Below are 12,213 nucleotides of genomic sequence, written 5' to 3'. Positions count from 1 at the left end.
TTGAGAAGATGTCTGCTGAGGATAAGTTGTATTGTGAGTACTTTGAGGAAGAAGAAGAGAAGACTAAGACAAAGAGAATCGGACCACTAACCTCCACTCAATGGGATGAAGTAGAGAGGTTAGTGAAATTTCTAAAGATCTTTTACAAGAGTACTTTGGTATTTTCAGCTTCAACATCAGTAGTTTCTACACTATGTTACAATGAGATTGTGAATATAGAGAAGAATTTGATCGGTAAGTGTGGTCATAGGACTAAAGAGGTTAGAGATCAAGCATTTCTGATGAGGGATAAGTTTGAGAAATATTGGGATGGGTTGCTGAATATGAATGAGCTTATGATCATTGGTTCTGTATTTGATCCAAGAAACAAGATGCAATTTGCTGACTTGTGCTTTGAACAGTTGTATGGTAAGAACACTATAGAGACTAGGCAGTTACATGCTTCTGTTACAAATGCAATGAAAGATTTATATGCGGAGTATAGCATCCGATTAAGCAAACCAGATGTTACTGATGGAGGTGAAAATCAAAGTGGTCCTCGAGATTCTGAGCAGCAAAGTACTACGTGTGATTTGTCAGATGATGAAGATGATGTGATGTATGAGGGAGCTGATGTAATTTTCCATAAGCAGGTTAGGGAAAGGAGCAATGTAGAAGGTTTTAGTGAGCTAGATATATATTTGGCAGAAAAACCAGAGTTGAAAGTGGCTAATCCTTTGGGGTTACCTTATGACGTTCTGCATTGGTGGAAGTGTAATAGCTCCAAATTCCCAATATTATCAGAAGTTGCTAAAGATGTCTTAGCACTACAAGTCTCATCAGTTGCCTCAGAATCTGCCTTTAGTACTACTGGCAGAATCTTAGATCCTTATAGGAGTTCTTTAACACCTTACATGATAGAGGTGCTGCTGTGTACACAACAATGGCTGCGGTGTAAATTTAAATCTCAAGCACAAGTTGAAAACTTAGTGCAAATGTTAGAAGAAGTTGTGTTTTTCGAGACGCTTGGTAAGTATCAAAGTATCCTTCTTATTTGTTATTACTACTTGACTACTTGTAATGTATTGCAAACTAACAATTGATGTTTTTTTGTATAGATTCAAGGAACAATCTTGCTTCTTCTCAGCCTACTTTTTCTCAGCCTCCGTTATCAACCGATATTGACATGGATGGAAAGGTAATATTATTGGCTCATTTGAATGTTTTCTAAATGCTATGACTTATGATTGTTTTGTTTGTCATTTGTGAATGCAGTAGCAAAGATTCATGGAACTAGCTGCATCAATGAGCCAATGACTCCTATAAGTGTCTTTCTTTATGCTCTATTTTGCTTCCATCTTTGAATCAGACTTTTAACGTGGAAGTTTCTGTTTTGTTGATTCAGACTTTTAATGTAGACTTTTATTGCCTAGACTTTAAACTGGTTTGTAATGATTTTTGTTGTGACATTTGGTGTCAAACTGGTTTGTAACAAGTGTCAGGTTGTTTTGCATGGGTCAAATGGTCTAGTTTGGTTTAAATTAACCGAAATAGAATTTAATCGGTTTAATTTCGGAATAGATTTCAAACTTAATAACCGAACCGAAATAACCGATAACCGAACCGACCGAACCGAAGTTTTAATCGGGTAGTTTCTGAGGGTTTTTAAATCGCCGAACAACATGAGAAACCGAATAAACTGAACCGAAAAACCTGAAAAAACCGGACGCCAGGCCTAAATTACGAATCAAAAGGATAGTAGAAATTACGACGTATGGATCAAATTAAGATTCCAAATTTATATGTATGAATTATCATAAGCATATAAGACTTTCTGCCGTCAGTTGTTGGGTAAAATGAAACAACCAACACTTTATCTTTTGTTAAAATTCATAAATTCTACAAAACCTGACAAGTTTATTCCAAAGTAAGAGGTGACCAAATATTATAAATAAAAATGACCAACGGGATTGATCGAGTCAAATAATTTCCTTTGAATCGTGTGATCTTGTTCATATAGTTTGCTTTATGATATTTGCTTCAAGGAATCTGATATATATAATATCGTTCTGTCTACCTTTGAATCTTGTAAAACTCATGAAATCATACGTATTTAATAAAACAAAAATTTTAAAGATGAATATGCATGTAGTTGTATCAAATCCTCGGAAATATAACAACTCCGCATAGTAATTACTCGAATAGGTTTTGGTCACAGAAAACTTAGAAAATCTACTGTTACGAAATAACGTTCCCAATTAAAATACGTTAAAACCAATTTATTGAATGATACGTTTCAGTGTAAGCTAACTAAAGGCTTTACCAATGCAAGAATATTTCAAACATTATTCCATAATTTTATTGTAACAAAAAAGAATATTTCAAACATTCCTATTCTCAAAAATTTGACATTTGGCCAACCATCTCCATATCATGCTAATCAATAGAGACCAAATTCAACTCAATTACTATATGATTAATCACATCTAGTAATCAGACATTAACAGTGTAACTAATATTTCTCCGAAAGAAAAAAAAATGGTTGAAAGTCACGTGATAGCTGTCTATCTCGTGCTAATCTCACAGCCGTTGGATAAGTCGTTTGCTGAGTTGGATCGGAGATTTCTGTGGAGTGCGAAGTATGGGATAACTACCCATTAGATTAAAAAGCTGTACGAATGTCGTTTTCGGTAATACTTTTGGGGCTTTTGACCAAAATGGGCGTTGAATAACCCGACCCGTTAACCCAATGTATTTGTTTTGTTTATATATTATTTCATTGTTGAGCTTATTATTTGTATTTTGTATAGCATAGACAAATCTTTTTTCGGGCAAGAAAAGAATTACAGATGTTGTCTTTTTTTTGTGTGGTAATTTGTTTTCAGGAATAATAGAAATTTGCAGATTTTTGTAATGTAAAATTGTGTGGCAAAATTGATTTAGCATTTTGGTTTGAATTTACACACTATAGACTAGATAAACTGAAAATTAAATTACTCTTGACAAAAAGTTATATGAACAAAACCATTTGTGAACCATGATTATTTTAGCGAACTGTTTATCAAATTTTTATCATCATTCCTATAGATGAAAATACATTTTTTTAATAATTATGAAAAATGAACACTAGTCAGAATCTCTGAATATTCTCCTCTCAACACTTCAGTTTATTTATTTGTTTTCTATTTGCTTTATTTAAAAACGGAAATAAAGAAACAAAACTTCAAAAGAAGAGATATTTTCCATGTATATACAGCCTTTTTTTGGATATGGATGATGTTTTCCATGTATATACAACTACAAGTATAGCATAAATTACAACTCACAACATCTAATTTTTTTCTTAATAAACAGTTACCACCGAACTAAATGCAGTAAACAATATAAGGGATTATACAATTACAAATTGGTCAGGAATAGAGAATATTAAAAGGTACATGTTCATACATATAAACACGCATTAAATATTAATTAATCAGAGCATTATATGGAGAGAATCCATAGATAACATACAGACAAATTATTTCCTTTTCATCTTATTCTAGAAAAATCCAATTAAAGCTACTTATTTAGTCGTATAGCCTATAGTTTATATAAAAAAAAACATTTATTTTATTTATAAAAGAAAGAGAAAAAAAAAAAGAGCCATTTTCATCAGCTTCGTCTTCTCCATTATCTCTCTACCAAATCTGGCAGAGAAAAACAAAAAAAAAAAAACCGAAGAAGAAGAAAAACTTCGATTTAAGAAGATAATAGCGAAAGGAGACTCAATATGGATAAGAGCTGTAACTCCTCCGGCGATTCCTCCGCCGTATCCGCCTCCGCAACGAGTAGTACCGGTAACAATACAACGAACAGAGATCATTATCTGAGACAACTCAATAAGCTTTCTCATAAAATATCAAAACCGACAAACTCCTCCTCCTCCGTCTCCGCCGTGAATCGTGAAATTGATCTTCCTCCACCGCCGCCGTTAATTAATCAAGGGAATCTCCACCAACATCAACCTCCTGTTTACAATATCAACAAGAACGATTTCAGAGATGTTGTTCAGAAACTGACAGGCTCACCTGCACATGAACGGATCTCTGCTCCGCCGCAACAACCGATTCATCACCCTAAGCCTCAACAGAGTTCGCGTCTACATAGGATTCGTCCTCCTCCGTTGGCTCATGTTATCAATCGTCCTCCTGGTTTGCTAAATGACGCACTCATCCCTCAAGGTTCTCATCACATGAATCAAAACTGGACCGGCGTTGGATTTAACCTTCGACCAACGGCGCCGCTTTCTCCTCTCCCGCCGTTACCTCCGGTTCACGCGGCGGCGGAATCTCCGGTCTCTTCGTACATGCGGTATCTTCAGAACTCGATGTTCGCAATCGATTCGAATCGGAAAGAGTTCTCTGGATTATCTCCGTTAGCTCCTTTGGTCTCTCCTCGTTGGTACCAACAACAACAACAGGAAAACGCTCCGCCTTCGCAGCAAAACAGTCTTCCACCGCCACATCCTCCTCCTCCTTCCGCCGCTGTTTTGCAGACGGCGCCGACATCGATTCCGGCGCCTCCACCGTTTGGATGTTTGAATTCGCCTAAATCTCCGTACGGATTACTCTCTCCGAGCATACTTCTATCGCCAGCGTCCGGTCAGTTAGGGTTCCCGGTATCTCCGACGACGGTGCCGCTTCCTAGCCCTAAATACAAAGGTCATTGATCAGAAAACCTCTTGTCGGTCAAAGTGAAAGACGTCGTCGTTTTGACCGTCACGACAAAATTCCCTTTGTTCTTTTTGTACATCATTAGTGGAGTGGTGGGATCATTTGTTTTTTTTTTGTTAATTAACTCAAAAATTACTTAAAATCCGTTTTTTTTTTTGTACTTTCTTTTGTTCTATGTTTGTTCATGTTAGAAACAAAGACTAGGAAAAAGAAACGAATACACTTTTGCAACTCTATTGAATTCTCTTATAAGTTTGCAATTATCATTTGTTGAATCATCATCTCTTTGTAGATCAAATTGCATAAGACAGTTTTTTCTTTATTCTCCGTCTATTGGATTGGATGGGATATTAAATTGGTGATTAGCTATATACCAATCACTTCACTGTTCCTTTGGTTGAAATTTATGCTCCGATGCTTTCATTTTCAGTTGAAACTTCAAACTCTGACGAGATCGTTAATTTAAACCTGTCAAAGTGTACTGACTAACGAGTGCCTATAATTAAATAAATACAAGTTCTTTTGAAAGGTATTTTTTTATATAATCAAATTGATGATTGATTTCAGACCCCTTGACAGGTAAAGTAAAATTCGCTTTACGCAGTCCAATAAACTAGTCCCCTTTAAAAATTGACAACAAACAATCTAAGCAACAAGATAAGAGACGAGAGACTTTATGATCTTCAAATTGATGAGAAAACAAAGCAAGGTTCGATTGCATAGACACTGAAATCGATAACAAAAAAAAAAAAAAGAGAGAAAGAAAATCATGCAAAAAAAAAGAAGATAAAAGATGGTTCGGACTTGCCACAAATATGATGAATGAATAAGCTTGAAGATAAAGCGAAATGGCAAGAGCGACCTCTTAGGTGATTAAGAAAACATATGGACGAAAGAGAAGAAATTCCAAACCCTAGAAAACTAGCAGTTTCACTCAAAAGATCACTGCTGTTCCTCGGTCGGTTTTGGCGCTGCTGCTTCCTTGATCTCATCCGCGGCATCATCCTAATATGATCCACCAATAGAGAATTTAGTCAACAGAATGCAAATCATTCATAATAGGAAGAAAGAACAAAGGTGAGGACTGAGGAGTATCAGGACCGACCTGCATATCGGATGTCCAGAGAGTGAGGTTGTCACGAAGAAGCTGCATGATCAAGGTACTGTCTTTGTATGACTCTTCACCAAGAGTGTCCAACTCTGCAATCGCTTCATCAAAGGCCTTGACGACAATACATTACAACAACAAAACCAGTCAAATTCATGTTCTCGAGATCATATAGCAAAAGTTGATGAATCTAATGAGGTCAAGTGTTAAACCAAGTCCAATCACATTTTGATAAGTGGATTCAAATACCTGTTTGGCGAGGTTGCAAGCACGATCAGGAGAATTGAGGATCTCGTAATAGAACACAGAGAAGTTCAATGCAAGACCAAGACGAATTGGGTGAGTAGGAGCAAGCTCTGCATTAGCAATATCCTGCATAGAGAGTCACATATAAAGACTGTAAGATCAAAACCTAGACAATCTCAAGATCTTATTCAAGACTAATCTAATCCGAAATCAGAGTTTAACTCTAATGAATCTAATGAACCAACATCCACAAATCACAAACAAGATTCAAATAAACTAGATCTGAGATTTGGATTTGTGAGAAATTCAAACCTGAGCAGATTTGTAGGCGGAGAGTGTGTGTTCAGCGGCGTCTTTCCTCTCTTGACCAGTCTTGAACTCAGCCAAGTACCTGTGATAATCTCCCTTCATCTTCAGGTAAAAGACCTTGGAATCACCAGAAGCAGCGGCAGGGATGAGTCTAGAGTCAAGCAACTTGAGGATTCCGTCGCAGATTCCGGAGAGTTCCGTCTCGATCTTAGACCTGTAATCACGGATCGCCGTGACGTGGTCATCGTTACCGCGGCTCTCTTCTTTCTGCTCGATCGATGAGATGATACGCCACGAGGCACGGCGAGCACCAATCACGTTCTTATAAGCGACGGAGAGAAGATTTCGCTCTTCAACGGTGAGTTCATCGCCGTCGACGGCGGCGGAGACTTTCTCCATAAACTCTACCATCTCTTCGTACCTCTCAGCTTGCTCCGCGAGCTTAGCCATGTAAACGAACTCTTCACGCGCAGAAACCGCCATTGTTGTTCCTAGAGAGAATCGATTTCAAAGAGAAAAGATCTGAGATCTGATCAAAAAGAGAGAAAACGGTTTTGGATTTGAGAATCAGGTCAAGCGAGAGAGGACGACGAATGAATGAATTTTGAGTCTTAATGAGGGGAAAGTGATAAATGCGTTTTAGAGGAAAAGAGTGAAATTTGGAACCAAGATTTAATCTGGGCCGTTGGATTCGTCTCTTCTATTGTGGCCGGTCCTGCTTTTTTTTCTTTTTTTCACCGCAAATAAAGAAAAACATAAAAACACTTTTAGAAAAAATGGAAATTTTGTTTTAAATTAACAAATAAATGGTAATGTGATTTCACTACTATTAGTATAAACACACCCTAAGGAATTATAATATTTTGGTTCTAATGGTTAAAAACTTAAAATAAAAAGCTAGTTTTTGTAGACTTGTAAAAATATAGTTATTTACCAATTGTAAAAAGAAAATGGAGTTATGAGATTGATACAATAATGGAAGCAAGTTGGGTTAACAAAAATGGAGACAGCTCAGAGGGACACATGTGTTGTGAGCATGTCAGGGGATCCAATGGACTCTTTCTTCTCCAACTCATCTTTCACATTTTTGTGACTTCTCAAACGTTTTTTTTTTTTCTTTCAAAATTTAAATACTTCCGTTATGTGATTAAAATGTCTATTCTTCAAATCTTGAAACATTCAATTAGTAGTAGTACGTTGGCGATTTGTCGATTTCTGCGAGATTTTTTAAATCATTTTGTTCTTAATTATGTCGTTGTATTCCTACTGAAATCTTATACAGTATTTATTAGTATAATCGATTTAAGTCAATCGTAATTGGGTGCCTCTTCGAATTGAAATTAGTTTATTGGTTAATGCTTTGTGGGATTCTTATTAAGAACAACATTTGTTTTTCCTTTACAGTTTTGCTTATTATATTCATCCAATGCTTATATATCCTTATCCTTAATCCATGATTATGTTTCATTTGCTTTCTTGATGATTATTTTTTACATTCAACGAAATAATAAGATTGCTCTCTACTTCTCTAGCATAAATATTTACTACACAATAACATGTATTCATATTCAATGTATACTCATGATATAGCTAAAGATCATACGTTAAAAAAAACCGTCATATTAAAAAAGGTGAAAGTTCGCATATGCTCGAAAAGAGATTTGTGGTTTATCTAGCTATATAGTGTACACAAGTAGATCAAAAGTTTTCGATAAGTATTGAGATAACTCCTAACTATATTTAGATAATGCTGCATATACCCTAATCGTAATTAGCTTTCTTATCTCTATCTACGTACGATTCTCTACTTGTATAAATACCAATCTTCATGAAAGTTAATACACAAGATTTCAAGAAGAGAGTTAGATCGGTTGAACGATGATTTGTTCCGACGTGTCGGGAATATGGAAGAAAGTATGAATCGATGCTAAACGTAAAGTTTGAACCATATCGAACTGTTCATTCCCTATTGCCACCCCCCTTCATTTTGGGACATACTTAGCAGAGAAATGGACGATTGACTTGTGTGTTTCCGACGGATGGGACGTGACATTAATAACTTATACGATGACACTTATGTAATGCTTGTTGGTGCTTGGTCAATCCTTTGTGAAGGTGTCTCGCATGCTCAAGTCAAGATAAAATGAGAGGTTTCGAAGCCCGACAACTGAGCATATGTGGGATAGTATCTACGAGGCTCCCCTGCCAATAATTTTAATTATCTTCTGTTCTTTTTAATTCTTAACAAACTTTCGTCTTGATTGAATCATGTGATTCATGAGTCTTATCTTGTAAAATATATGATTCATGCATATTGATAACTTACGGTAACAACAAAAGCATTATCTATTTATTTGTCGTCGACAACAAAAGATCTTACGATATTATTATGGGACCTATTATTATTATAAGTTTCACACAACTAAACTTTAGGATAATTTTTAACTTTTTTTAAAGTCTTTAGGATAATCTCTTAATACATAAAACACTTCTCAAATACAAACGATCAAGTACTTTAAACTCTTCCAACAAAACAATCATTAGTAAATTCTTTTATAGAAGCCAATCAAATCCCACTAAAGAATAGAACCATGGACTTTGTTACTTGTTAAAATTTCGTGTATTTATTTCGTTTAGTAAAGTTGATTATATTTTTTTCCCTAAACAGTGTAAAAGATAACTCACTGCAGTTTTTTTTTCTAAAGACACATTAGACAATAATCCATTTTCATCTTCTTATTTCAGAAGATAATAATAAAAAATAATATTTTGGTCTGGACATAATACCCGAATCCGAATAACCGAACCGAACCAGACCTGAAAAATCCGATCCGAACACGAAGTTTTAATATACTCGAACGGATTCTAAACTTTACAACCCGAACCCAAACAAGTACCCGAACATATCTGAAATATAAATACATACTTATAATATATTAGTAATATTTATACTTGTAATAACTTAAGTGTCTAAATTATTCGGATGTTAAGATTATTTTTGGGTGTTTTAACCACTTTTGGTTAGATTCGGATATAAAATATTTAAAGTTTTTAGATTTTTTGAGTATTTTCAATACTTTACATAGAATCGGATACAAATTTTTTAATATTTGGATAGTTCGGATAAACCCGAATCCAAACCCGAATTATCCGATCTAAACCCGAAGTTTTAAAATATCCGAACGGGTCTTAGTTTTCTAAATCCGAAAAACCCAAACCCGACCTGAAAAATCCGATCCGAATATCCGAACGTCCAGGCCTAAAAAATATATTTTAACAAGGATAACAAGATTCTCTAATGAAAAAAATTCCTTTGTCACTAACATTCCAATTTTTAAAATTTATCGTAAGTATTAAAAACAAGTTATACGAGGTCGACATGAACCACATATGTAGTAGAAACCCCACGACACGACACGACACGACACGACACGACATTCGTTAAATGTCTCTCATAATTTTCCCCTTTATTTATAATTGTTTTGTAGTAATAACTTTTTGATGTAATATGTTTAAAAATTCCCACCACATATCAAATTGACAAATTCTGCATCGATAGTTCCTCTCACAAACACAAACAGAGTCAAAAGCAGTGACTCTGTTCCAAAAGCAAAGCAGCTTCGCAAGAAGATCAAATCCGAAAATGTGCGATCGATCTTAATCCTTTTGTTTTATTACTATGACATCACTTCCTAAATTTCCGGTAAAATCTTTTATTTCCCGTATACCTCGTGGTTCCTTTTTATTGACGTTATCTCTCAAATTTCTCTCTTCAATTAATTTAATTGGTTCTTCTGTCTTATGAACGACAACAGAGGAGCTCTATCTCGTTTCCTCTTATTTATTAACAATTCTCATACACACACTAACAGAAACACACATGTTTGTTTGATTTCATCTTTGTTTTCGTGTCTGAAAAGAGATAATCTGTTTTATTTGATTTGACTTTTGAGAGAACAGAGCATATAGAAACAGAGCAGCTCTGTTTTTTTTTGTTTGTGTTGCAGTTTGTAGAAGTATGGAGAGGTATGAGATAGTGAAGGATATTGGGTCTGGTAATTTCGGAGTAGCAAAGCTTGTTCGTGAGAAATTTTCCAAAGAGCTTTTCGCTATTAAGTTCATCGAGAGAGGCCAAAAGGTCTCTTACTCTCTTGAGCTAATTCAAGAAAATCTTGTTTCTATCATTTTTGTCTGATTTGTTTATTATTGTTGATGTTTATGAAAGATTGATGAACATGTACAAAGAGAAATCATGAATCACAGGTCACTCATCCATCCCAATATAATAAGATTCAAGGAGGTACATCTACAACAATGTGTTATTTATAAATAAAAAATAAAAAAATTTGGGGGTTAATTTATTTTATTTTCTTTTGAAAGTTCGATAAATTTGACAATTGTGTGAAAATATAGGTTTTGTTGACGGCAACACATTTGGCGCTAGTAATGGAATACGCCGCCGGAGGAGAACTGTTCGGAAGAATCTGCAGCGCCGGGAGATTCAGTGAAGACGAGGTTTATTTTATTAATTCTGTCATTTTTATCTAAAATAAACATTGTTTAAAAAAAAGTGAAAAATCAAAAGAAATTGTGATTTTTCAGGCAAGGTTTTTCTTTCAGCAGCTTATATCAGGAGTTAATTACTGTCACAGTCTTGTAAGAAACATAACATTCCAAGTTCCAACTAAATCAAAAACGTGTTTTCACAAAAAGAGTGTTTGTTTTTTTTGTATGGGGAAATGAAGCAAATATGCCATAGAGATTTAAAGCTAGAGAACACTTTGTTGGATGGAAGTGAAGCGCCGCGCGTAAAGATTTGCGACTTCGGATATTCAAAATCAGGCGTTCTTCATTCGCAACCAAAGACCACTGTAGGAACACCTGCTTACATTGCGCCTGAAGTGCTCTCCAAGAAAGAGTATGACGGCAAAATCGCTGATGTTTGGTCTTGTGGAGTCACTTTGTATGTCATGCTTGTTGGTGCTTATCCTTTTGAAGATCCTTCTGATCCTAAAGATTTTCGGAAAACCATCGGTCGGATTCTCAAAGTTCAGTATTCCATTCCTGATTATGTTCGAGTTTCGGATGAATGCAGACATCTTCTCTCTCGGATATTCATTGCCAACACTGAAAAGGTAAACAATGTTCTCTTTCGATTTCGGTTTTTAAATCTTGATTTTAGTTAAGCTTTGTTTGTAATATTTGGATGACAGAGAATAAGGATAGAGGAGATAAAGAATCATTCTTGGTTTCTCAAGAATTTGCCGGTAGAGATGTCTGAAGGATCATTGATGATGAATGGTCCATCGACTCAAACAGTGGAAGAGATAGTGTGGATCATTGAGGAAGCTCGGAAACCGATCACAGTAGCTACTGGACTCTCCGGTGCTGGTGTCTCTGGTGGAAGCAGTAATGGTGCCATTGGAAGTACCAGTATGGATCTCGATGACTTGGACACCGATTTCGACGACATCGATACCGCTGATCTCCTTTCCCCTATGTGAACAAATTTTATTACAAAAACAAAAGCCAAAGATTTCATGTTTCTGAAGCTGATACACAGACGTGATTATAATTGTCATCTTAAGAGTTTTGTTTATTAAGTGTTGTCCATTAGACATTTTCATTCATGTATTATACGTATATAAACAGAACATATTTAGTATAAATTAAGTTTCTCTGTCAGGGTAAAACAAAAACACTTATTTTCTGCAATGTGCCAGATACAACAACACAAATTAAGAAGATTTATTAGTTAATGGAGATTAGTAGGTTTTAAGTAGACTCCAAACAGTTTGCTCAACTTGTTCCCATGATTCAGCTGTCCGAAGTTCGTCCCAAATACTGAACATTGAA

At 35.4% G+C, this 12,213-nt stretch overlaps 3 protein-coding genes across 4 annotated transcripts; 2 read left to right on the top strand and 1 right to left on the bottom strand.

The window, feature by feature from the left end:
* Nucleotides 1-3,370: 3,370 nt before the first annotated feature.
* Nucleotides 3,371-4,957, top strand: LOC9323798 (VQ motif-containing protein 9). The gene has a single exon (XM_021034953.1). It carries the CDS (start codon nucleotides 3,752-3,754, stop codon nucleotides 4,688-4,690), a length of 939 nt encoding a protein of 312 aa, XP_020890612.1. The 5' UTR covers nucleotides 3,371-3,751; the 3' UTR covers nucleotides 4,691-4,957.
* A 348-nt stretch (nucleotides 4,958-5,305) lies between these two features.
* LOC9325247 (14-3-3-like protein GF14 omega) lies at nucleotides 5,306-7,318 on the bottom strand. 2 transcript variants are annotated; one of them, XM_021034956.1, is made up of 4 exons: nucleotides 6,361-7,318; nucleotides 6,052-6,174; nucleotides 5,800-5,916; nucleotides 5,306-5,699 (listed from the first exon to the last, which is right to left on the bottom strand). In XM_021034956.1, the coding sequence occupies exons 1-4, from the start codon at nucleotides 6,838-6,840 to the stop codon at nucleotides 5,637-5,639; spliced, it is 783 nt and encodes a 260-aa protein (XP_020890615.1). In that variant the 5' UTR covers nucleotides 6,841-7,318; the 3' UTR covers nucleotides 5,306-5,636. The 2 variants fall into 2 exon arrangements, with proteins under 2 accessions (XP_020890615.1, XP_020890614.1); XM_021034955.1 differs by lacking the exon at nucleotides 5,306-5,699 and having other exon boundaries at nucleotides 5,706-5,916; nucleotides 6,361-7,031.
* Nucleotides 7,319-9,775: 2,457 nt separating this feature from the next.
* LOC9323797 (serine/threonine-protein kinase SRK2C) lies at nucleotides 9,776-12,042 on the top strand. The gene is made up of 6 exons (XM_002889137.2): nucleotides 9,776-10,495; nucleotides 10,583-10,657; nucleotides 10,771-10,872; nucleotides 10,960-11,013; nucleotides 11,103-11,492; nucleotides 11,571-12,042. The coding sequence occupies exons 1-6, from the start codon at nucleotides 10,376-10,378 to the stop codon at nucleotides 11,859-11,861; spliced, it is 1,032 nt and encodes a 343-aa protein (XP_002889183.1). The 5' UTR covers nucleotides 9,776-10,375; the 3' UTR covers nucleotides 11,862-12,042.
* The last annotated feature ends 171 nt before the right edge of the window (nucleotides 12,043-12,213 follow it).

The sequence above is a fragment of the Arabidopsis lyrata genome (assembly GCF_000004255.2).
Source record: "Arabidopsis lyrata subsp. lyrata unplaced genomic scaffold ARALYscaffold_2, whole genome shotgun sequence".
NCBI lineage: Eukaryota > Viridiplantae > Streptophyta > Magnoliopsida > Brassicales > Brassicaceae > Arabidopsis > Arabidopsis lyrata.
Note: the sequence above shows the minus strand (reverse complement) of the source record. Positions and strands in the feature narration are given on the sequence as shown.